Here is a 26,786-nt window from a genome sequence, read left to right as displayed (position 1 = left end):
TGTGGTGAATTTTTAGAGAAATAAATCCAGTTCCAACGAAGCGTTTGACGGTAAAAATTTATCAAAATCCATCTTGCAGTTCAACAGTTTTCCCACCATGATGTTAAAGCAGATTTAAATAGTTTCACTCATCATCACTAACCTTAACGAGCCGAGCCATCGTGACGCTCGGCTCTCACCTCCACATGATTTTATAAAAATTAAAGCTCGGCTGGTTTTTGTCCGAAAGTTCTCCGGCCGCAGCCGCTCCGACCGAAGCTGCGTTCACATTTCAGGGATTCCCCGAGAAGCTTCGCCGCGTCCGTTCTAAAAGCTCACCTCCCCCAAAAGTCCCGTTTAAAAGCAGACGAGGGGGGGGGGGGGGGACACGGCGTCCTCCTCTGGTCCTTTCCGCTCAGTCAGAACCTTCCTGGTTCTCCAGGATGGGATCTGAGGACAGTCCAGAGGCGACCCTCGGGTTAGTTTGTGGGAACCGTGCGGCGGCGGCGGCGCTCACATGTTTCCGTTACCTGTCAGGGTGCTGCTGATGTTGGGAGGAGACGCCAGGAGCACCGCGCGGCCAGACGGCATCCCAGAATCCACCTCTGGACCCTGGACCTTTAAACACAAAGTGGGTTTTATTGGCCGTGAGCCAGAATCAACCCGGCGAACACATAAAAGCTGTAAATAAACCACTTTTCTATGAGAATGGACGCTCCGCCGCGTTGGAGAGAGCAAAGTTTCTAAAGCGACTGAATTGTCTGCGTACCTTTGCCGTGAAACCTTCGGTTACAGACTCGGGCGTTTCCGTGACAACCGCCTCCGAATCCTCCAGGAGACCCGCCACATGGAGGTGCTGGTCCTGGCTCCGCCCCTCCGTCTCCACGACCAGCTGCGGCTCCGAGGGGGCGGGGTCAGAGGAGACGGTCTGGATGATGACGCCGTCTCCGGAGCAAAGGCCGTCGGTCTGAGGAGGGAAAAAACAAACAAACCAAGAAATTAATAAAAAAAACAAAGAGCGAGGAGGACGGAGAGGCGGCAGAGCAGGGGTGTCCAAAGTGCGGCCCGGGGGCCATTTGTGGCCCCCGGGCCGCACTTTTGAATGCTTTTGGGCGGCCCTCAATCGCAGTTCAATAACGGCCTAAATTTGGTTTTGTCAGCTCAGACGGTTGAGGCGATACGCTTATAAAAAGTTTGGCAATTTTCACTGATACAAGGTCTTTGCACAGCAAAAACGGAACTAAAATTAAGTAAATTATTCTTGAAATTAGTGCATTTCTTCTTGATTTGAGCAGGTAAATAAGATTATTTGCCAATGGAATAAGAGTTTTGCACTTAAAGTAGGAACAATTCATCTCCATCTTATTTCAAGTGCAGAATATCTAAATATCTTATTTTAGGGGTAGAACTACTAATCCCATTGGCAAATAGTCTTATTTAGCCGCTCAAATCAATGAAAAATAGACTAATTTCTAGAAAATGTTACTTACTTTTAGTTCCCTTTTTGCAGTGTGAAAAAAGACACAAATTAAAATCTTAAAAGGGAAAATATAAGGCGCGACAACATTTTTTTTAAATCTTTTATCAGCCATATTTTTGCTTTTAAGTTAATAGTAAATAAGACCACAAATGTTTTACCCATTTATTCAACTCTATAAAGTAAAGCAAGAGTGAGCCCAAATTAATCCCCTTTCTTGTTGCTAAAAAGACACATAAAAAAAAAAAACAACCCAAACAGTTTAGGACATTGTTTGCCGAACATGCAATAGAATTTTTATGTTTCAAATCTAAAATGATTCACAGATTCCTTTCCGACAGAAATCAGACTAAATTGCTTGTTTCATTTAAGTATTTTGTGTGTTTAGTTTATTGTCGAGCAAATAAAAATGAAAAGGTTTTTGCGAATTTGATAAAAAAAAAAAAATAAAAAATAAAAAAAAAAGTTAAAGTACTTTCTACGTAACATTATTGGCCCTTATGGCAAAAAGTCTGGACACCTCTGCGCCAGAGGGACGGGAAACTGACCGACAGGCTGTGAAGGATGATGTGCTCCTGTGGCGAGGAGGAGGAGCCTGTTGTCAGGGTTACGGTGCTGTTATTGGATAGGCTGAGCGGGAGGCTCGGATTGGACGTCGTCTGGAGGTAGTAGGTTCCCGGCGTGCCGGTGGGCTGCAGGTGGAAGGACTGCAAAACAAGACCATGTCCATCTGATAAAGAGCTTCAAAACGATAAATCATCTAAATAAAACAACATTTACTGCTCAAACATTCATAATTACAACAGAAAATGTAGAAATTTTCTGAACATTCATTTTTTTGGGGTCTTACTGATGAAAGAATGAAACCATAAGAAATGCTGTTTGCCGTTTTACATAAAGTCCAGAACATGAGCTCATTGTGCCGCATCGAACGTTTATAGACATACGTGTTACATACTGTCTGGTAGTTTAGTAAAATACACAGAAAACTACTAAATTTGCTTAATCTTGTCTGTAAAACGAGATTCTGGAAACGAGGACAATCCCGTGTGTCCTCCAGTTCGTTTTTTTTTTCTTAGCTACCAAACAACATTCAAAGATCGTGGAAAGCATTGATGAGAACAGTGGCTCTGTTTACATGCAAGAAATTTCACGATCGGATTAAAATGTATTCAGATTAAATAACTGGACTGTATCGTTTGTACACGATCATTTAATCTGATCATAATGTGCGTTTATCTGCACCTGGCTGACATGAGCAGTTATCAAATTCCCCTGAAAAAAAAAACACAGAAGAAGAACTTCCATCTTTGCTGAACAACAAAAAACAGCAAACAAAGCAGTTTTATACGAGTTTGTTTCCGTTCCGAGCGTCCAGGCTGTATTTGCACGATGTTCTAATTACGGTTGAAATTTTACTGAGTAAAGCAACAATTTTAAGCTCTAACTGAAAGGTTGAATCGGGAAAAACCTGCAGAAATATGTCATGTTTACATCAGACGCACTCGGGTCAGTTTGCTACGTTCAGAATAACTTGATCCTGACAAGCGTTTATCTGAACGTTGATCAGATTATCAATCAGCATAAACCACTCCTCTCATTCAGATTACAATTTCATTCCCATTTAGCTTAATCCGATCACAATATTCCGATTTTATTGTTTACGTGACACATTTTTATTCCGATCGGCCCTTTTTTCTGATTACCTTATTCCATGTAAACGTAGCTAATGATTCTAGCTACGTTGTTTTGGCCACGTTGACGTGAGTGAAGTGATACGACGGCACGCATGGTGCCGCTAATTTAGACACGGAGCAATCATCTACTATATTTATCGACTTTTCTCTATTATTCCTGGACGCATTTGAATTATTTAAAAAAGTGACAGTGAGCAAAATGAAACGTCTGTCGGTCTGATTCCGTGTCCTGACTCTTTACTCTCTTCCTCTGTCCGTAGAGATGAAGATTAGACAATAAATGTGGGCATCTTTAAATAAATTCGGGAATCTTTTACGTCTTTTTGGGAAACTACAAAGAGTGAACGCAGGTTTACAACCGCATTTCTTGTTTCCGTCTACGGGTGAACCCGGTGGAGCCTTCCATCGTGTTTTTTCCGCCACCATTAAAGAATATAAAGCCTATAAAGTCTGTATTAGAGCAATAGAACATGGCTCAAAGTGCACCGGTCATCGTGCCGGCGCACTTTTTAAAGCCTTAATCCGCCGCCTGCACTCCCGACATATTACCGTAAAAGCAGGGTTTGGTATCTAGCCAACATTTTCAAACTGATGTTGGCAAATGCAATTCGCTTATAGGAACGGGTGGATGTGGAGAAGGAACCCACACTGCAAAAACAGAACTAGAAATAAGTAAAATGTTCTTGAAATCAGTGTATTTGTCCTTGATTTGAGCAGGTAAATAAGATGATTTGCCAATGGAATAAGAAATTAGGAACAATTCATCTCCATCGTCTTATTTCAAGTGCAGGATGTCTAATCTTATTTTAAGGGTAAAAGGACTCGCTCCATTACACTAACATTAAGAACATTTTACTTATTTTTAGATCAGTTTTTGCAGTGCAGGAATATCAAAGAAGAGGAGGCCTGTGGATATCTGGCTGTAAATCCCATTTCCTGCAGGTGATAACAGCAGGAAGGGGCTCTGCTCTGTACTAAAGATGCTTGTCGTGAAGGGGTTGAATCTATTGGGACTGTAGTCGATAACGGCGGCATTTTTCAAGTCAGCTTTAATACCAATAAGTGCTGAAATAGTCTAGTTCAATCATTCCCATTTAAGACGAGGCGTCCTGCAGGGTCATACTCACCGGCAGGATCTCGAAGGTCTGCAGAGCTCCTGAGTTCAGCGTGATGGCGTCTCCGTCTGCGGCGGCGGCCGAATCTGAAGCTGTGGGTACAAACAGAAGATGAGGGGGGGAAAGGGGGGGGGGGCTTCACATTTACTGCTGCGTCTGTTTGCTGGAAGGTCGCGTCTCACCCAGGTGTGTGATCTGCAGCGGGATCTGGACAGGAATCTGCAGCGCCGCCAGCGGGCTGGGGGCGGGGCTGCAGCCGGAGCTCTCGTCCAATCGGGCGAGTCGGATCTGGAGCGTGGAGGAGGAGGAGGGACTCCCCGGCAGAGATGCTGTCTGCGAAGACGTCATCAGCTCCTCGAGGCCCTTCAGCAGGACTGTCACAGCAGAGACGCTCGTTTTCATAAACCATTCTCTCAAAGGGGCTCAGATGGAGACGAACGCTCAGCTAGGCCTTAATAAATGCTGCTGGAGGAGGACTATAACGAGATAAGGGATGTTTTTCTGTCAAAGAGTCGTGTAAATGTTTTTGGTTCCAGGCAGAAATTATTTAGGAGGAATGAAGAAAAACTGTAGCCTCGTGAGACCATCCTGATCTCGCGAGCTTTAAAGGTTTCACTCGCAGATCAGTCTGGATACTCTCCGTTGAAGAAAATTTGGAGCCGTTCACCAAACGAACGTCCAATCAGCGTTGGCTTTGAGGCGGGTTGAGGTGTGACGCAACGGGAAGCGCGTCAGTTCAGTCTAAACAACATGGCGGCTTCAGCCGATGAAACTAGCGTTAGCGTGGCTATCGAGCAAGTTTTATCGGAATTACAGAGTATTTCTTTGCTGAGCTAACGAGCCTTTACCTGCAGCAGCAAGAGTAGCTTGGCTTGTGGTTGTGTTTTCGTCGTCGCTCGTAACAGAGTGACGACGAATCTGATTGGTTCATTTGGCCCGTCTATCACCAACATAGGCCAATCAGCTAACCAGTATTTTCGCCCCTTCCCAAAATTACTTCAACGGAAGGTTTCCAGATGGATATGCGGAGCAAATCTATCTGGCGGAGTCAGGTTAGAAAAACTGCTGGACACAGCAGGATGTTCCACCGGGACCCAAACAGCACCGGTTCTGGTTCTGGACGACTCAAATCCCGGATCTGAACCTCTTTGAATCAAAACCGGAGGATAGAGATCAGTTTAAATTAGGGGCCTGCAACCTTTTCAGTCTAAAGAGCCATTTTTCCTACAGTCCACTTCAATTTAAACTCGTTCAGAGCCGCAAATGTTGTAAGTTCTAATTTTTGATAAAGATCTACTGTAGGAAACAGGTTGTCATCGTCTATTTTGAGGTTTTAACAAAAGAGGATGGATGTGATGTTGATATTTGTGGATAATGATGTAAAAACAAAATCATAGTTTCCAACATAATGAAAAAATATTGATTTAAAATTTTCATTTAGCATCATTCTGTTGTGAAATTTTTTTTTAAAAAAAGTGCTAAAACCTGCTGTTGGGATTAATGTTTATACTTCATTAACCGATTTATCTTGTTATGATGTAGTAATGTAAGCTTCTGATATAATCATATTACTCACATGATAGCTTAATCATGTCTGTATGAAGAAACAGAAGACACTCTGTTTCTTCCCATCCTGAAACAAGAAGACTCAGCTACAAGATTATGACGTGATTATTCAGCTGTGTATCTTTGTTGGCAACTGAGGCTGTAACTATCTGTTCCCCCACCCCTCAGTACTGTAACTAGGGAAACGCCCCAAACTTAATAAAACCGAGGAGAACTCTGAGACCGGCAGAGTGGGTTGGAGATTGTAACTGTACGGTCTCTTCCTACTCTCCTCGCGAGCCAAACCAAACTAATTGTCTTTGTGCCTTTCTTTCCCTGTGTTGTATGATGTTTTAGGTATTTAGACCTGACATTTATTATCATTATTACCTTTAAATACCATAATAAAAACATAATTTGTAGCCAAAGTTATTAAGAGCCACCTGGTTTAAATCAACTCTAGCAGGAGTCTTGGCCAAATATTCAGAAGTTTGTGTCTGAGGTGCAGCTCGCTGAGAACTTCACGGCCATGTGGATCAGAGAAAATCCTCAATAAAGTCAAATTATTTGCCCTAGAATCAATCCCACCTGGATAAAGGTATACTATGCAACCGGGGTTGATTTTCCAGCGAGGCTCCCCCCAGAGGGCGAAAGTAAAAGTGCACTGTCGTAAAGATGCTCAGCTGTTCTGGTTTCTCCATCAAGCCAGGCGCGGTTGTTTTGAGCTTAGCAGACAGGCGAACGCAACGAAAAGTGGAAAAAAATGGCAGTACAAACAATGACTAACACAGTGAAAGTATGAACATCAAGCATCTCGCAGCGCTATCTGCAGGAAGCCGCGGCTGCCGCCTCGCCAGTTTTATTATTATTATATATATATTTTTTTATGTTGGCGAGACGCTACCGCCGCCGCCTCGCCGCGGTAGCGTCTCGCCAACATAATAAAAAATAAAAATAATAATAATAATAAAACTCGATATGCTTGCATGTTTATTTGACGTTAACACGCGGTTCTTTGTTGTTGCTTTCGCGCGTGCATACAGTGAATGGCAGGGCAAAAACACATGGAGTTCTCGCCATAAAGCGAGACTTCTGTGAGTGCGGGCCGAGAGCTCTTGCAATTGCAAGTGCGGTATTTCCCCCACAGACCCCCAGGGCGGCCGAGAAAACCTTTGTTCGACCTGAAATGACTCATTTAATCATCCAAAAAGGTATGGAACACATTAATTAACTGAAAAATGTTGCATAGTATGCCTTTAAAGAACGGCTAAAATAAAGCATTAAACGGCCGAATGGAGCGTGTGGAGGTGGTTTACCGCTGAACGGGATCTCCTTGTGGTTGGCCACTTGTCTCTTGATGCTCCACCACTTGGACCGCAGCCACTGAGGCGACCGCACGCTGCTCCACCCCCACGCCAGGTCCTCCCACTTGATGTCGTTCTCGTCCTCCGCCTTCACCGTGGCGATCCTGGAGGAGACGGGGAGGAGGGGGGAGGGGGCTGTTATTTTCACGCGCGCCTGCTGGGTTTGACTCACCGACCGCAGCGCGCACCGCTCCAACCTGCGCAGGAGGTACAGGTCGTCCTCCTTCGTCCAGTCGGCTCCTCCGCTGTGCTTCCAGTTCAGGTAGTTCAGCCACTTCGACCGGCACTGCTTCTCTGAGCGCGTGCGAACCCGATCCGCCACCGTCGCCCACGAGACCCCCGCTGTGACCGCCGACCCGGGCGACACGCCCGCCATCTCGTACACGACCTCGGCCAGGCGTCCCTCCTCCTCCTCGCTCCATTTACCTGAGAGGAGGCACAAGCTTTAGCGCGCAGATTGAAGCGAAGGGTGCGTTGGTGCACAGACATTTATATGTAGACGCCTCATGGGCGCAGGTTTGCACGTCAACATCACCGCCATATTGGATGTGGCAGAAAGTAGTGAACGTCTATGTTCCCTGTGTATAAGTTTTAGGCATTTAGAAAGAAAGATATAGATGGAGCTTATATATACTTGTAAAATATAGCTATATATCTATATAGATATATTGATAGAGATTGGCAGAACATAGAGCTATTGATCGATGTTTTTAGATATAGATGTCCATATATAGATTTTGAAGTATTATAAATAAATAGATGTGTGTTTATATATAACTATATGTCCAGATTATAGATGTGTGTGTGTTTGTGTGTGTGTTTATATATATACATATACATAGAGACAGAGAAAGAGAGAGAGAAATATATGTGTATGTGTTATGAATATAAAAATCAATTGGTTAGATCTAAACATTGTGGTCTTCATTATTTCATAAAACCATGCAAACCTTTTAAGTTTTGGTATAGACATTAGTAACCGACTTTTTGGGGGAGGATTAAAGAGATAAAATTACTAATATGAGAAAGAAAGTCATAGGAGAATAAAGTAAAAAAAAAAAAAAAGACAAAAGTGATAATATTATGAGGAAAAACGTCATATTATGAGAATTAAGGGGGAACATTTCCAGAATAGTTACAGTTTGCAGAACTATTTTAGTCTTGGAGTAATAGGGCCAGGTTAGATAAACATAATTATTTTTATTCTTTACAAGAATATAGTCAGGAGAATGAAGCCAAAGGGATGCGAAACTTAACTTGTAATATTGCAAAAAAAAATAAAATAAGAATATAAAGTATATCCTGAGATTAAACTCCCTCTGATACCGTTTAAGTGTCTCAGTCCAACAGCAGATTTGCCACATCCAACATGGCCGACGCTCTGACCTATCCGCAGCAGGCAGACGCCACCCAACCAGGCGTCTACGTATAAAATGTTTATGGGTTTGTGACCCTGCCGGGCGGCACCTGTGTTGCACGTGTCCTTCATCAGGCGGCAGCGGTCCTTGACGGAGGAGGCGCTGCGGCCCAGAACCGCGCCGATGGTGGCCCAGTCGTTCCCGTGCTTCTGCCTCAACCTGAAAGCAAACAGGCCAACCTGAAGCAGCTTCTCTGGCGCTTTGCTTCACTCTGAACCGAGACACGGACGGCTTCCACTCACGCTTTCAGCTTCTCGATCTCCTCCTGAGTGTACCTGACGGGAAGGCAAAGGGGACCAATCAGCATTCAGACTGCTGAGTCGGTAAAGCTGCGGTCCGATGGCGGCCGCCTCCTCCGGGACTCACCTGCCGACGTGGTTCCTGTCGTCGTACATTCGCAGGACCCTCCTGTAGACGGCGAAGAGCGGCCGGTTCAGCCCCAGCGCCACAGACCGGTAGAAATCCTTCCGCTCCTCCTTGGACATCTCAAAAATGATCTCGGCCGGATCCTGGATGCCGCGGCGCTGGACGGACACGGCAGGGGGGGGGGGGTCTTTACGCGACCGCAGAGGGACAGAGAAATGACGAGCGGTGACGGTGAGCGACGTACCTTCATGTATCGGTCGATGTTGTTGATCAGGATGTCGATCTCCTCCTTGGACCACATCCCCTGCTTCCACTTGTGACCTGAGGAGGGAGGGAGGATGAGAACAAGCGCCCAGACGTCTATAAGGCTACGTTCACACTGCAGCTCTTAATGCTCAATTCCGATTTTTTTGTGAAATCGGATTTTTTTGCGTGTCCGTTCACATTTCCAAATATATGCGACTTGTATTCCGCTATGGGTGTCGTCTTTCTTCCAGCTTCACAGGTCCCATTTGAAAAAATCCGATCTGTGTTGTTCAGACTGTCATAAAAAGATCAGATCCAGGTCGCATATGGGCAAAAAAATCGGAATTGGGTCACTTCAGGCTGCAGTGTGAACGTAGCCTTAGTCGCTGCAGCATTTGACCAAAACCAATAAGAAGCATTTTAATTTGAAAGCCGGGAATAAAACCATATTAATGGTTATAAAATAACAGTAGCTGAACTCCTAATCCATGATTTCCTGCTTTCCTGCCGTCTAAACGTCACAGCAACAGAATCTTATTCCTTTTACCGATCTCAAAATGGGAAAGAGGGGAGAACATCCCACTCATGTCGGCCAATAAAGGACGATCAGCCGGCTTTAATTCATAAAATCATAACATCTGCCAGCAAAATGGGTCACGGTCGGGTTTTTCAGCAGAATTACGACATCTGTCTGCAACCAGCCCAGAACCATCTACGTTGCAAAAACGGGTCTAAAAACAAGTAAAATGTTCCTAAAGTTAGTGTATTTATCCTTGATTTGAGCAGGTATATAATATTATCTGCCAATAGAATGAGTATTTTGACCCCTAAAATAAGATAATTAGAAATCCTGCACTTGAAATAAGATCATAGAGATGAATTGTTCCTTCTTTAAGTGCAAAAATCTTATTCCATTGGCAGATCATCTTATTTACCTGCTCAGATCAAGGAGAAATACACTCATTTTAAGAACATTTCACTTAATTTTAGTTCAGTTTTTGCAGTGTAGGAGGCCGACTGAATGTTCGGACCTTTGTTGGCCAGCGTGTCTTTGTCCTCTTTGGTGGTGAACCAGGCCTGACTGACGGGCGACACCTCGGCCTTCTGCTCCTTATCCTCATGCAGGATCTGCACAAACAAACAAGAGACGAGCTTCTGTTTCATTTCGCCGCCTCGGAACCAATTTTTACATTTCGCCGCCGTACAGCCACAAACTTCTACAACACATGATGTAAATGAATTTGTTCTGGACGCTGTTGTCAGGGAGGGACGACGGAGCAGCGCCACGTCTACCTCGATCTCGGTGACGCCGTCCTCAGGGAGGTCGCCTTCAGCGGTGGCCGTCATCGTCACCTCGAAGCTCTCGTCATTCTCAGACACTAACAGGAGGGGAAAATTGGCATTTTAAAAACTTCACATCAGGTCGATTTGGGGCTCGAGTTTCTTGTGGCAGAAAGCGAAAATGTCCAAATGTCGTGCTGATTCACGGCAACAATTAGGATTTTGGTGCAAATCTATTGTGAAATGAAAAAGAAGTTAACTTCATATATACACTGCAAAAAGGGATCTAAAAGTACCTAAAATTTTCTTAAAATTTGTATATTTTCCCTTGATTTGAGCAACTAAATAAGACTATTTGCCAGTGGAATGAGTATTTGAGTATTTTTACCCATAAAATAAGATAATTAGATATCATGCACTTGAAATAAGATGATGGAGATGAAATGTTCTTATTTTAAGTGCAAAGCTCTTATTCCATTGCCAAATAGTCTTATTTAGTTGCTCAAATGAAGGGAAAATATACAAATATTAAGAACATTTTACTTACTTTTAGGTCCCTTTTTGCTATGTATTTAACCCACTGATATCCTGCATTGATCCTTTCAGATGTAAACGAAAGAGCAAAGTCAGAGTATAAGAAATAAGAAAAAAACTCTCACTGGTGACGACGGAGAACTGAGGCGTCTCCAGGTTGTCCTCTGTGGAGACTCGCATCTTCTTCTGGAGAGGCTCCGACTCGTCGTCTGCAGACAGACACATTCACGCCGCCGTTAGCCGCCATTGGTCCCCAGCATCTTCGGCTTGGGGGTTTGCTACAGGTTTCTAATTCAGGAGATATCGCGACAACCTTTTGTTTTCCTTTATTTTAAAGGAACATAAAGCAAATATTTTAAAGGTTAGAAAAAAATGGGTGACTTTTCTGCCTTACAGGGACGAGGTTTTCTAATTATCTGTCACAAATGTGCTCAATGTGAGCAACGCAGCAGTCAGATCACTTAAAACAGCATAAAAGGCGTGCCTCAGGGTTCCTTTTTAGGCCCAACTTAGTTTTTAATTCATGCAAACGGTGTCAGTGAAACGGTTACTGATGCTTACATGAGGTTTTATGCTGACGATGCTGTAGTTTACTTGCTTCATCTGAACCTGGTCCTAAATGCTGATAAATTAAAAGGTCATCATGTTTGCTAACAGGGTTGTAAAAAGTATTGATACTCAAACGCTGTATCCGGATAAAATACTAGCTTGGCGTGTTTTAAATATTTTAGCATATGAGAACAATTAAGAAGGACAAGCCTGTGTGCAAACAGTGCTTTAAAGTAGTTTTCATTAATAATTTAATACATTAAATGTCTTAATGATGTTAGTGCGACTTGTTGTCGGTGCTAATGTTGTGTGATTAGCTGTGGCTAGCATGCTACTAGGCATGTGTTAATTTGGGTTATTTATTTAGCATTTATTTGCACACGTCCATGTTAAGGTTAAAAAAGGCAAGTTCTTCATGTTAATATAATACTTTTTATGCTTTTAATTATTTATTTGTCCTTTATATGTTGACAATGTTATTGAGTATTTTCCTGGGTATCGATATGGCATGTGAAATTTTAGTTACGTGACAACCCTATTTGCTAACAGAAGGAAAAGCTTCCAGACTCTTCCATAAAAACACCAATAGTTTGTTGAGACTTGACAATAAGCTTTGATTTTAGTCACGTGTTGCAGAGGATTTAAAGATCAAACTTCAGAAATAGATCTTACTTTTCTTTCCGTGCAGGAGACATCCAATCTAAACGACCCTCCTGCCTCTGTTAGCTTACTGTGACGTTGAATCCTCTGGAACTATTTCAATTTATTTCAGGAAAAATAGAAAAATCTTCCTGTGAAACTTGCTCTTGTTTTTAGGTTAATATTTTATTAGCTTGTATTAATTGTATTTACTATTACTGTCTTTGTAAATCCTTTGTTCTTTTTTGTTTTATCAAACACAGGTCCTTTCTTGTAAATTTGATCTTATGTCTAAATGAGATAACTAGTATAATAAAGGTTAAACTAAAAAGCGATAAAACACATAAGAATGCAGCCATAGCTTCAATTTAACCGTTTATTATTTTAAAACAGTGGCGTCTCTGAGCCTCATTACAGCTTAATTTTGTCTGAATTAAAGCATTTTTACAGTAAAGTTTAGGAAAAGCAGCTTGAATTCTGGGTTTTTACAGCAAAACTGGTCATTCAGAGTATTCTGAAGCAGATATTATGTAAAAAACAAATTTTTAAATTTCATCTTGTTCGAAAATAATATTTAAACTGTTTTAGATAAAATACATGTATTAGTAAATCTTTGTCATAACTAGATAACATGTAAACATGCAGATAGCATTATTATAACCATAAGAAATAATACTTTAAATATTTTAGAGGCAGGATGTGTAATTATGGCTTTTATGTTGCAAATTAAAGGAGTTGGATCATGTTATTCTTATTTGTTTTAGATTTTGGTGCAGGTAAATCAGCCAAAATCAAGTCGAAAAGCCCTCAAAGCTCGTTTTAAAAATAAAAACACAAGTTTCAAACACATCAACAATGAAGTGCAGTCATTACTGGGTTGTGTGCCTGGGGGGAATCTACACAACAGCCTCAGTGAGGAGCTGAGAATCAGTCCGTTGTGTTTCCGCTGACCCACCGTGTGAGGGACAGTGCAGAATGATGCTGCCGTCGCTGTCCTGAGTTACTGTGATGGGCTTCACGCTTTCAAACGCTGCTGCTTCTTCTTCTTCTGCTGCTTCTGAGCTCATCCTGCACCTGCTGCACACACAAAAACACACCGACCTAAACGCTGCGTCACCGACATGCAGGTTGGTGTTACTGCTGAACAAACACCAGCAAGTCTAACCTGTTTGGAAAGGGGGAAAAAAACAGCCTTTATTAAAGGGTTTAAAATATTAAACCAAGAAGGACCCAGTAACCGTCTCATACCTGCTGCCTCTACCTTATGTGGTAATTTCTTACACAAATATCTATTTGGGACTTTTAGACCTGAATATGTTGTCATTCTGATGTAAAAACAACAAATAATAAAAAAGTGTATTTTTAATTATTATTATTTACATTGTGAAGAAAATATACAACTGCATCAAAGATTTTTTAAAGGCATTTATTCTACATTATTTTGAGGAAATGTAGTATAATGCAGCAAGTTGTGCGTGTGCAGCAATAACAGGCTGTTTATTTATCAGCATAATATAAATGATATTATATATATATATATATATATATATATATATATATATATATATATATATATATATAAATTAGACTGGCCTCTTCATTGTGTATTTGTTAATCTGATCATAAATCGTTTCCATTGCCCTTTGACCCCAAACAAGCGAGCTTGTTTTTATGGTTTATTGCATCTTTTACATCTTGTCTGTGTTAACTGTATTTGTGTTTTTTCTTTAACATCTGTTCAGCACATTAGTCAGTTGTGTTGTTTTTGAGGTACTTTATAAATAAAGTTGGCTTGGCTGGCAACATAACAGTTGTTAAAATTGGCCTTTTTTAAACAATAAAATGTGTAGTTGTCATACTACATACTGCCAGTGTGTGGAGTGTAAATTTATATCAGAAGGAACGAAAAAAAAGCCGAATCAGTCATGAATTTGCACATTTTAAATTGAATCGTAGCTCTGCTCGCTGTCGCCCTCTACTGTTTCCAACCTGCAAATGCGTAAATAAGTACTTGTTGGATTCATTTATTATAAATTAGTAATACAAATAGGTATTATTGCACAATATGCATGCCGAATCATATATCGGATCATCCGAAGCATAATTCATGCGGAAATCACAGTATCACATGTTTGTATTATTTCTAAACCAGAAAGAAAGTGTAAAATGAGTTGATTTCTCTGCGGAGTTTGGAACGCGGCCGCGTTGGGCTGAGAAAACATTCAGGTAAACACTCAGCGTTCGTTCGTGTGTTCTTTACACCAACGCAGCATAAAGCAAACCCCGCTTTGGCTCATTTTCACGACTTTTGAGTTGTACCACAAAGAAAACCGCAGATTTCTCGTGGTTTTACAGCTGCTCTGAATCGAAGCTAACAGTTAGCATCGAGCTAAAAGAAAGACGACATAAAAATCTGCGGCGCCATGTTTGTCGACAAGCTCTAGCTTGTGATGCCCGTGTGGTTTTAGCTTCATTTGATACTTTAAGACCATTTTTACGCTTCGTTTCGCTCCTGCACATCCCAAGGAGTCTGACCACCAAAGAGAAAGTGAATTTTACTTTTGATTTGGCTACTTACTTCCTGTTTTTGGTCCGGGGACTTTCGAGGTACCAGGATGAAGGTAAAGTGCCAGGATGGAGGAGCGCTGCTCGGAGGCCAATGAAGTTGCCAGGTTTGAACATTATCCGTAAACTGAAGGTTAATAGATTTTCGGTTAGTTTTTAAAAACCCAGTCACCTAAAATGAAATATTAATACGCTCAAACCGATCGTTCTGACCACTAATTGTAGAAGAGAAGAAATTAAACAATAAGAAAAACTTTAGATAGCACATACCTGTGTTTTGGTGCAAACGCCATTTTATGTTTCATGTTTAGTCATTTCTTCTAAATCAAGGTTTTATAGTGAACCAACTACTACTATGATGACCTATAGATCAACATGGTTGTTTTGAGACTCAGGGATGTTCAAATGATTTATTTTATTTATATAAAATATAAAATATTTTATTATTATATTGAATCCTTTATTTCGGAGGCTCTACACAAACTATAACCTGCCTTTCTTTTCCTTTTTCTTTGCATAAAAAATAAAATGCTGCTTATACGTGTACATGTTGCCCTTTTAGTATTTAAGCTTCTGTAAAGTTTACATATTTACATTTCTCTGCTTGCTGTCATGGCTTAAAACCGGAGCCAAATTTCTTATTTGTGCACACAAACCTGATTCTGAGGCGTTATAGAAGCAAACCTGGCAACCACAGGATTTGCTAATTTATATAACTAACTTTTAAAAAAACAACAACAAAAAATCTATGATTTTTATATAAATAAACGGCACGTCCTCTCTCTTTTTAAAACCTATCGTATAATTTGTAACATTTATTCGGAAGAAAATATATATAGTTCCGCATTTGTTTCGCCCGGGTCTCTTTAGGGGACGGACGGACGTCAAAGCTGCAAACCGAATCTGGAGCCAGAACATGGGAGAACAACCAGTGAGAGTGTGAGTATAATAACCTCCAAGATGTTTTTTTGATTAAATATCACCTGTGGGGTTTTTATTTTATTTAAATGAGGTCAATCTGGCTCTTAAATGTGCTGTAAAACAAGCGAAAGTAGGACGTAAACACAGTCTGGATGCTGTTGTTTGTTTACAGCTTGGTGTGCGGGGATGCTGAGGGCAGACTGGGCTCCCTGTTCAGCAGAGTCCAAGCCATCCAGAAGAAAACAGGACAGTTTGATGTGAGTCTCATCTCGTTCTCACCTTGTCTCCTCCCACGCCGGCCGTCAGGTCAGCCTCATTCAGCCTGGTGCTGTTTCCCCGCAGCTGCTGCTCTGTGTCGGGGAGTTTTTTGGAGCGACACCGGAAGCTGAGGCAGAGTGGCAGCAGTACAAAACCGGAGCCAAGAAAGGTGGGCAGAAAACACCTGCATTGATACTCAGAAAGGATTTCAGGAAGTTAGAACATTTTAAATGATCGTTAGAAGCTCATTCTGTGTTTTTTCATGTGACATAAAGCTGGAAAATAATGGAAATATTCAAATTTGAACATTTTTAATGGGCATTTTGATTATTCCAATAATTAACTAGCTTACAAAACAAGCCTCCTCATATCAAAACATGCATAAATAAATAGTTTTGTCATTGGCACGGACATGCTTGTGATGTTTGCCACTCATTATATATTTGCTCTGAAAACTTACTACACTTCAACTTCTACAACCATCTGACCTGGAATCCAGAAATGTACACTTTCAAGAGGAAAGGAAGTTCACCGTAGAAGAAAGAAAAGCAATCCCAGATCATGATGCAGCCACTACCATGGGTCACTGTGAATATGAGATTATGAAGTGATGCACACTAAACCCACTTTTTGTGGATTATGGACACAAAAAATTATTCTGGGACTCATCAGACTGAAGCATGTTCTCGCTTTATGATTATTCAGCCAAGTATTTTTGGTTCTTTTTCCTGGAAGCTGGTATCTTCTGAAACATTTCTCCAAGTGTCCCGGCTTTGTTCCCTGCTATATCTGCTGCTGTTGAATAGTTTTTACCCTGACTGATACCCTGACTGATGACAATCTAATATGTCGTTTCTAAACGGTCCGTTGCTGCTGTGAAACACCAGTGAACCTTTAGGATAAGTCTATGAACTAGAAATAGAAATTCTGTTATATTTCTGGTCCGCTTCTCCTACTGGCTTCGATGTCTGCAGGCTGCTGCTCTTTTTTTTCAAGATAAAACACCAAATGCTGAGCTCCGTTTTGGGAACCCTGGGAGCTTGCCTATGATTGGCTCAGGAACCAGGAAGTAAACATGGGCTGCACTCTGAATGAAAGTAGTCCCGGACCGTACCTCTAGGTTTTAAAGGAGAAAAACTTAGACTAAGACATTGCTGATGGATATGATTAATTGTTTATAGGGAATGTTACTTCCTGGGAGTTTAATTTTACAGTAAATTTTTTCACTTATTGCTCCTTTAACTGACCATTTTATGTTGCTCTCAAACGTCGAGGCATTTAAATTAAATGAGTGATGTTTAGCCTGCCGGGGGCGGGTGAAACAGTGCGGTGGGATAAACCCTCCTTTAGTGGCCCTTTGTAGCCCAACAGTGAATTGTGACGTGTCGCATTGCAACTTAATTATTTGGTTTATCAGAATTCATCTATGAAGGGTCTAAACTCAAGCAACCTGAACCAGCTTTGTGTTTGTTTTTAGATTCGTTTTCCATGCAGCTGAACTGATTTGGTTCATTGAACAGCTTTTAAAACCGCCTCCATAATAACCCGAGACTAACTCAGGGATGTCAAACTCATTTCTATATCGAGCCACTTTGGCATCATGAAGTCATTAAAAGTGCCGGTTACTTGTGTATAGATGATACTTCTGATTTCATAATTTAATTCCAGTTGACATAGAAATAAAAAACAAAAAGCACAGTAACATAAAAGTAGCTCCTTAGGCACTGTTTATACAGTTTATCTGCATAAAAGTTTATCAGGGCGAGTTACTCTTTAAACTCATCATTCTGCGTCACTATTTCTCTTTTAAGACATTTCTGGGTTGTTTTAATGTCTTGTGGGAAAACTGACATCTAGTGGCAGGATGCTGTTACTACACAGTTAACGAATAATCAATTTCTCTACAGCAGGCACAGTTTTAGCCACTTTTTACAGTTTAAAAGGACATATGTGTCTCTACTTTATGACTTGATATGCCTTTTTTGTCTCTTCGGGGCCGGATAAATTGCCCTGATGGACCGGATTTGGCCCACGGGCCTCGAGTTTGACACGCATGTTCATTCAGTCAAATTTAGGGATGCAAACATTAATTTTGTTGCCTTTTTTTTTTTCCCAGCTCCGATCCACACTTACATTCTGGGAGCGGCGAGCCAGGAGACGGTGAAGAACTTCCCCAATTCTGACGGCTCTGAACTGGCTGAAAACATCACATATTTAGGTAAAACTGCGAAGGTCAGATCTGCACTTTCCTCAAAAAATGACGGGATTAGATTGAGACATGAGACTGCCAAAATCATCAATGCGCGCAAAAAAATCTTCAAATGAAATTATGCATTCCATTAGAAATAAAAAAACGGCTTTATTTTATTCTCATGCACATTTGTACAGGATTACATGGAGGTCTGAGCTTTAACAAAACCAAACATGCATGCAGAAATCAACAAATTAATTATAAATTCTGTTAGTTTAAAAATTAAAGTTGCTCTTTATTATCCTCCAAAACGTCTGTGTTGGGAATATGGAGGGCTGGGACTGCCAAACTAAAAAATGGATAGAAAGATGTAAATAAAATAATAAATAATCAGGGGAAAAAACAGGTTTGCTTCTTTGTCATTTTAGCTGGAGTTTTATGGAGGGTTTAAACAATGTATGCAGAATTATACAAGTTTTATAAAACATATTTTTGAAAATATGTGCTTTATTTCCTATTCATATTTTTTTGTATCATTTTTTTATATAAATGTTTAGGTTAAATAAGACTTCTGAAACTCAAAAGTGGATGAACCTTATAAATAAAATTAAATGCAAGTGTATCAATTTTAAAAGTTTTATTGAATGCAGTAAAAAATAAATGCAGAGATAAATGTATATATTTTTGAATTTTAAACAGAATTTATTGATGAAATATTTTGTGAAGTAATTTTCAGGCTGCTATAGTTTGTAGTGCATGGCACCTTTACCACCCAACCAGTTTAGCCTTTTTTAGAATTAGTGGCATTTTTAATTCCTCAATCTAGACTTAAAGGCTACAACACGTGTGCCATTCTGAACTATTAGTGTAAACATCAAATAAAAATGTAAATTCAACAACTTTCCTCTTGGCTCTGAATGAATCTGATCGTCTGAGATGTCCAAAGAAATGCTGTCTGTCTTGCCGCTGCGCTTCAGGTCGCCGTGGCGTGTTCACCGGCGCGTCCGGACTGCAGCTCGCCTACGTCAGCGGTCAGGAGGCCCTGCAGGAGCCGGCGCCGTCTCACTGCTTCACCTCCAAAGATCTGTCGGCGCTCGTCACGTCGCTCACCGGCAGCTCCAAGTTCAGAGGCGTCGACATCCTGCTGACGTCGCAGTGGCCCCGAGGGGTGTGGCACTACGGGAACAACCCGGTAAAAAACGAGTTTGTTACGCTTCCTGGTGACTATGTAGCTCTACTTTAAAGTAAAGTTCTGGTATCCGTGTCGCAGGAAGTGAACACAAAGTCGTGTGGAAGCGGCGCCATCGCCAGCCTTGCCGACAAACTGAAACCGCGGTACCACTTTGCTGCACTAGAGGGCGCTCACTATGAAAGGCTCCCATACAGGTACGCTGCAGAGATGATCCAGGCTTTTTATTTACTCCCCTTCTAGACAAGGTTCTGATTCTGGGCGCCCCGCAAAGATCCGTGTCTTTGCTCCGCAAAGGTTTAAAGTTGGGTGTAAAATATTTGGAAATCGAAGAAGCAAGGAGCCGCTTCTGGTCTGAATCCATTCTGATGTGCAGCGTCTATTACAGCAGCGTTCCTGGCGTTAAATTGGCTTCTTTGCTGCTGTTCGTGTCCACAAGTCCTCACTCTCACTTGCTGCCAGTATTGGGCAAGCTCTGCTCTGGTGGCAACCCAGTTCTGATTCCGAACCACCTGCAGCTTCTTGATGACGAACTGTTTTTAGCAGTTTCCATCGTGCTGGTACGGGGATTTCAACGGGACCTTTTCTAACCACAGATGACTCTGGATGTTCTGCCTTCTCCCTGTTCTCAGGAATCACATGGTTCTCCAGGAAAACGCTCAGCACGTCAGCCGCTTCATCGCCCTGGCAGCCGTCAACAACCCCGCCAAGAAGAAGGTAAATTACGTTTGCACTGCAAAAACAGAACTAAAAAATGTCTTGAAATGAGATTGTCTTTGATTGGAGCAGATAAATAAGATTATCTGCCAATGGAAAGAGTCATTTTACCCCTCAAATAATATAATTAGATATAATGCACTTGAAATAAGTTGATGGACATGAGTGCAAAAATCTTGTGCCATTGGCAGATTCTTATTTACCTACTCAAATAAAGTACAAATATATTCATTTCAAGAAAATTTTAACTTATTTTTAAGTTAAGTTTAGTCTGTTTTTGCAGTGTGCAGTCGTCAAAGCTGTCCCTCCAAACCTGAACACTTTAAGCACATTTTTACTCCTTTTTTTTCTCTCAAGTGATAAGAGTAGATTTTCCCCTCAGTTTCTGACTAACTTGTGGTGCCTGCAGTATCTGTACGCCTTCAACATCGTCCCCATGAAGAACATGGATCCGATGGAGCTGGTGAAGCAGCCGCAGGACGCGACCGAAAGTCCCTACAGACGCCCGGCCAAAGACAAGACGGGCGCACAAAAACCGCCGTTCAGCACCGCAGATGAAGAGGTGAGACACGGCTAGTACGGCTGATATGCAACTGTATTTTAATCCAACACGTCTTTTGATGAGGGTCATTTTATAGCGTTTTTTTAATTAATGAAAACCTTGTAGCTAAATTGCCTCATTCTGACCAGCTTTATTTGGGTAAAAATTAGATTAAAGTCCAACCAAAATCCATATTTGATTAAATTGGACTGGGTTAGATTTTACCGTTTCAGTAATCATTAAATGAGCATTAAAGGCAGAGTTAAACTGCTTTTCTTGGTGCAAAAAGCTGCATTCACATCTCTCCTGTTTAAACTGTAAACAAAAACAATTGTATAACTTTTTATTTTTGAGCTCAGGGAAGTAAAGTTCTCCACTTCTAGGACGGTATAAACTGGATTTTTTGAGCTGCTTTCACCTTTTTTGTGCCCTGGTTTTTTGCCCAGGAGCCGGTCCACCAGTTCTTCTTCGATCTGGGCGGGAAGCAGGGCGGCGCCTCCCGGGGTCACGGCAGGAAGAGGCCTTCAGACGGAGACGGGCGAGGTCGAGGTCAGCAACGCGACGGAGACGGGAATCCCAAACAACCGCGCCGGCACCGTAAGTCTGAACGCTAACGGGAACTCAAAACCACCATATATGGTCATGTTTGTATTAGGAATCAAAGATGGGAAAATCTGTACTTTAATGGGATTTCTGAGCCGCTTATGACTCATATGGGACTAAATGTACAGCTGATCCAGGCTTATAAAATGTACTCCAAGAATGATTGCTAGCATTGATAAAGCAGGGTGCTTGCGCAAGTCTTGAAAGTCTTAATAAGTATGGAATTTTGAAACACTGTTTTCCAGACCTTGAAAAGTCTTGAATTTTGTGTGAAAGTCTTAATAAAGTATGGGAAAAAAATGCATGGTAGAATTTTACAGTATGCTCAAAGGCATTGTGAAATGAGAAATAGGAAGGTAGGCTATAAAACTATAATTTTACTAACTGGTCACGTACTGTATTAGCCTAATGGAATCAAACACTTGTTTGATGTGAAATTCATGTACTTGTGATTTTCATGTTTTGAAACGTTTTCATCAGTAAAAGCATAATTTACTGTGAATAATGCATTTGTTCATTGAATACTAGCCTATAAAAATTAACATTTCTAATAAACAGTTTGTACAATCTCAACCAATGAAGTAGGCAGTAGGCACACAAGTACATAAAGTTAAGGTCTTGGGGAAAAAAATATCAGTTTTAAAAAAAGTCTGGAATTTTAATTTGGAAAAAGAGCAAGCACCCTGTAAAGAAATTAAGAAAAGTAAGTGCAGTAAATGAGACCTTGATGTTTTTTTCTGTGTGCAGCACAGCCTACAGGTCCCTGCTGGTTTTGTCTTGCCAGTCCTCAAGTGGAGAAACATCTCGTCGTCAGCATAGGAACGCACGTAAGTTCACACCCTGGGAACTTAAAAAAAAATAATAAACCCATAAAATGTAATATTTTATTAGGATTTTATATGATCTGTTTCTGGCCTCTACTGCACTTCCCTCTATGCCCGCTCTCTTTCTACCTGAACCTGAGGAGTGCACTTCCTTAGTAGCTTTGATATTAAATGCATTATGTCCTCATAGGGCTGGGCGATAAATCGATTTAATCGATTAATTCGAATTTACAATTCTTTAAGATTTAATTTTTGGAAAATCTGGATTTTATTTTGCCAATACACTCATTGGGTTTCCATGAAGAGAACAGCATGTGATGCTGAATATATGTTTAGGCAAATGTATTGTCAAAATATTAAGTGGAAAAAATGTTTTTACCATAATACGAGGTACTTCATTTACTTATTTACTTTTTTTTTAGTTAGTTTGAAGTTCACAAGTGCAGTGAAGCCTGTTCTTAGCTCAATGTGTAATACCACTAGCAGCAAATGTTTTGTTATATTTTCATTGTTTATAATGGCACGGCTGCCATCTTGTTTTACAAGCATGTTTCACAGCTTGTTTTTAGTTGCACTTTGAATTCAGGTCAACTCCCTGACGAAATGCTTGACATAAAAGCAAGGTTTTAAAATAATTTCTTTTTATGAAACAAAAAGGAGAAAAAAAAATCGATTAATCGGATTTGGTATGATAAAATCAGATTTATTTTTTAATCCATATCGCCCAGCCCTATGTCCTCATGAGTCGTTGAGTAAAAGCCTCTGTCAGAGGCATAAAAAAACTTTTTTTTTTTGAGCTGGGGAAACTAACCCTGAACACACCACCCCCCACATGGTGGTGGCAGCATCATGCTGTGGGGATGATTTTCTTCAGCTGGGATAATGAATGGAGCTAAATACAGGATAATCCTGGAAGAAAACCTTCTAGAGATATGATGGTCTGGGTTAGAATGGCCTAGTCAAAGTCCAGACTGGGAATTTAGCGCTTTAAAAATTTGTCAAATGGGTCAACAACACTGGAAAAGAACTTTTTAATTAAGAATTTCACCCTTGCACTCGTATATTTGGGAGTTACGCAACCGGCTTTATTATTCTTTGAAGGTTTTAAGGTCTCAGGGGAAGAGACACTTAAAACCTTAATTTTGACACAGTCTGTAAATGAATAATAGCATTTTTCTCTTAAACTCATTTGTGAACCACCCAGCCGTCTCCTGTAACCTATAATCCAGAAACTCAGCCCAGTTTAACAGGAAATTAAGCTGCGTCTCTTTTGGGCAGTGTTACCTGGCTGTGGCTAAAGGCCCGCTGACTCCCCGCCACGTGCTCATCCTGCCCATCGGCCACTACCAGTCTGTGGTAGAGCTGAGCTCCGAGGTGGTGGAGGAGATGGAGAAGTACAAGACGGCCCTGAAGGGCTTCTACAAGAGCAAAGGAGAACGCTGCGTCCTGTTTGAGAGGAACTACAAGAGTCAACATCTGCAGCTCCAGGTAAAACGGCAACATCTGGACGTGCAGAGCTCAGCGTCATGCTCTAAAAACCTGGGAAACGTCACATTTAGCAGGTTTCAGAAAAATCAGATGACTTTATATTTTCAGGCCTGAAAGAAAGACAAACTAAATAGAATCAGGTGGCTTAGGAACATTTTTCGTTTTACAAAGTGTCTGAAAGTTAATTCTGTTGTGGCCCAGCTTTGATAACACAAAAAGGGCCACAGATGCACCACGACGAGTAATTTACGCAGGCAAAAATAAATCAGTTTTCCAGGTAAAGTCCTTTAGTTTGTGGTTTTTCTCCTTTTGCAAGCAAGCAAACAGAAACGGACAAACATTTTCCTCCCTGCTTCTCTTGCACCAATTAAAAAAAAAAAAAAAAAAAAAAAAAAAAACATATGCCCACCCAGATGCATGCTGGTCCTACCACTGACAGCCTATTTATAAACTTAATCTACCCAAATTGCTCATAACTAACCAGAAGCAAAGAAACATAACCAAAAAACATGATCTCAAAACAAATATCAAACAGTAAAATGAATAACCTTAACTAGATTATTAACAAAAAATAAAAATATTAAAATTGGTTCCTACAAATTCTTTGGGGCCTTTCATTAGATACATTTGGACATAATGAGATCCATAATTTGTAAACACTTTATATCCAGATCGTCTGATTCCTCCTTTTAATTCTCACACCTTTTGTTTTTTCAGATCGTTCCCGTTCCGCTCAGCCGCTGCACCACTGAAGACATCAAGGAGGCTTTTATGGTCCAAGCTCAGGAGCAAAACATGGAGCTGATGGAGATCCCTCAACACACCGACCTCAAACAGGTGAAAAGCAGGAGAGATCAAGAGAGTAAAAGAACGCTGAAGAACTGCCGTTTAGCTGAAAAGTTATGGTTGTGCCATGTCTGTGTTCAGATTGCTCCTCCAGGGACTCCTTACTTCTACGTGGAGCTGGACTCTGGGGAGAAACTCTACTACCGCATCCAGAAAAACTTTCCTCTGCAGTTTGGAAGGTGGGAGGAAAAATACATTTACTTATAAACAACTCTTTAAACTAAACCCAAAACCTTTTTACTTGTCAAACTGCAAGGCGACCAGAGAGGGCGCCAGAGAGCTCAGTTATTGTGGCTGTTTAAAAAGAAGTAATATCCATCTTGTACATGTATAAAAATATATATTCTCCAAATTGCTCAATGAAACCTTGACTGAGCTAACATAAAAAGAAGAGATTTTGCATTGTTGTTCATGGAAACGTTTGTGTGCAGGGAGGTGTTGGCCAGCGAGGCGCTGCTGAACATCCCAACTCGAGCCGACTGGAGGGAGTGTAAACAGAGCCGAGAGGAGGAAGAAGAGAGCTGCAAACGGCTGAGAGATGATTTCCAGCCATATGACTTTGCCTGGGATGACTAAAAAAAACACACACACACACTTGTTTACCAGTTATGGTGAGGACCTTTGTCAACAAGCTGCATCGTGGAACCTTCAGTTTATTCATCAACTTCTAAACCGGAGTCTGGAGGGATCAGACAAGCTGTATGAAATCCCTTTTAATTGTATTATTAGGTTATTCTTTAGATTTAAACAGGATGGGTGGGTTTTCTTATGAAAGATGGAAAAATTATTTTGTACATTTTACAGCATTTTTAAGTTCCCAGACTGTCAATGATTGTGTTGTGATAACTTTTTCTGGATACAAATTTTTCTGTATTTAATGTTACAATAAAGTTTTTAACAAAACGTTAACCATTCTATTTGTTTTTTTGGTAATAGAGTAGGGCTGAACAATTAATTGCATTTTCAATATAATTGATTTAAAAAAAACACAATTTCCAAATCACAGAGGTCTGCAATTTTTGGCTATGTAACAATTAGTGAATTAGATTAGATCCATTAGGTGTTGGTAAAATGTTTAAAGTGGTTTTGCCTCCACATGGAAGGGAAGACAGTTGCAGCAGTGAGATAATCTAACTTTATTACTTGTTTTAGAGTTTATATAATCATACATAGCATTAAGTACTGGTCAATCAGTTTAATACATTGACTGGTTACACTTTATGTCCAACAAGGATTGATGTCCAAATCAATTAAAAGTTCTTTTAAATAATATTCTGATTAATAGAAAAATTTAAAGTTCTTGTTTTAAATAGTCCTTGTTTACAAACATTTGTTGCTTGTGGTTAACGCAGAAAAAAGTCAAAATTGCAATTTTGATTGAAATATATTGTAGGCAGAACGCAATCATTTCTGCTCTGAGTTTAGATGCTGCGGGTCTTTTAGCAACTAATCCACATGGCGAGGAAACAAATTGATTTGTTGTTTGTATATGTTTGAAAAGACATGATAAATTAAACTGGGAAAAAAAATTGCAATTAGATTATTTTGCAAAATCGTTCAGTCCTATAATAGAGTACGGAGAAAAAGATAAAAGATAATTTTAAGTTTCTGGCTGATCACCGTTCAGCATTAATTGTGCTATGATTTAGCCAAGTCAATGTTTCTCTGCACATCCTTTAGTTACTTCCTTGAAAGGTTCCACTGTGAATCATTGGCATGTTAGAGCAACCCTCTCCTGTATATCCTCCATGTTTCCTGAGTATTGAACTCAAACTTTATTTATAAAGCACATTTAAAAACAACCGGGGTTGACCAAAGTGCTGTACAGATAAAAGATAAAAACTGAATGCTAAAATACATAAAACACAATGCAAAGAGAAAAATTGAATGCAGATCAAATATGTTAAAATGTTAAAATAATTTGCCAATTCATCTAATCTAATCAATATTCATCTAATCTGAAGACTTCTTGGGTTTTTTTAATCCAATGTATGACCTTTCCTATGGTTTTATTTATACATGCGTGCTCAATTGATCAGTTTTATATGTAAACAATGTTATCCTTCAGGAAATTCTACTTGACCACAACTGTCAGTTTAACCATTTTAAATGCAAACTTTGAGTTACCTCACCCCTCACCAGTCCTTGTCCTTCATCTCTCACATACCTTTTCATAAACACAATTCCCCTTCTGGTATCTTTAGGATATAGTTACTACGGGTGTAATGATACATTAACACACAGCAGTCAGTTAAAACTGCCAGACAATAATATTAGAGGTACATAGAGGCAAATCTGGAGGAGCTGTAGTTGTATAGAGCTCAGGTAGGAGAATCTGACTGCGTATATATTAGTTATGCACGTCAGAAATCTGGCTTTTATAGGAGATGCAAATCAGCAATTCTTTCATTTGGTCGGGGCAAGAACAACGTT

General features: G+C 40.5%; 2 protein-coding genes across 2 annotated transcripts; one reads left to right on the top strand and one right to left on the bottom strand.

Annotated features, from left to right (window-relative positions):
- Positions 1-38: 38 nt before the first annotated feature.
- Positions 39-14,909, bottom strand: dmtf1 (cyclin D binding myb-like transcription factor 1). The gene is made up of 17 exons (XM_012878295.3): positions 14,789-14,909; positions 13,166-13,287; positions 11,148-11,231; positions 10,501-10,586; positions 10,239-10,335; positions 9,206-9,282; positions 8,962-9,119; positions 8,838-8,870; positions 8,645-8,754; positions 7,375-7,603; positions 7,130-7,281; positions 4,451-4,642; positions 4,281-4,360; positions 2,005-2,163; positions 749-946; positions 510-597; positions 39-429 (listed from the first exon to the last, which is right to left on the bottom strand). The coding sequence occupies exons 1-17, from the start codon at positions 14,890-14,892 to the stop codon at positions 395-397; spliced, it is 2,004 nt and encodes a 667-aa protein (XP_012733749.3). The 5' UTR covers positions 14,893-14,909; the 3' UTR covers positions 39-394.
- A 725-nt stretch (positions 14,910-15,634) lies between these two features.
- cwf19l1 (CWF19 like cell cycle control factor 1) lies at positions 15,635-24,935 on the top strand. The gene is made up of 14 exons (XM_021324419.2): positions 15,635-15,714; positions 15,869-15,953; positions 16,039-16,123; positions 18,071-18,172; positions 19,123-19,337; positions 19,416-19,531; positions 19,967-20,051; positions 20,461-20,613; positions 21,039-21,189; positions 21,943-22,022; positions 23,298-23,507; positions 24,225-24,344; positions 24,435-24,532; positions 24,785-24,935. Exons 1-14 carry the CDS (start codon positions 15,692-15,694, stop codon positions 24,927-24,929), a joined length of 1,668 nt encoding a protein of 555 aa, XP_021180094.2. The 5' UTR covers positions 15,635-15,691; the 3' UTR covers positions 24,930-24,935.
- The last annotated feature ends 1,851 nt before the right edge of the window (positions 24,936-26,786 follow it).

The sequence above is a fragment of the Fundulus heteroclitus genome, chromosome 17 (assembly GCF_011125445.2).
Source record: "Fundulus heteroclitus isolate FHET01 chromosome 17, MU-UCD_Fhet_4.1, whole genome shotgun sequence".
NCBI lineage: Eukaryota > Metazoa > Chordata > Actinopteri > Cyprinodontiformes > Fundulidae > Fundulus > Fundulus heteroclitus.
Note: the sequence above shows the minus strand (reverse complement) of the source record. Positions and strands in the feature narration are given on the sequence as shown.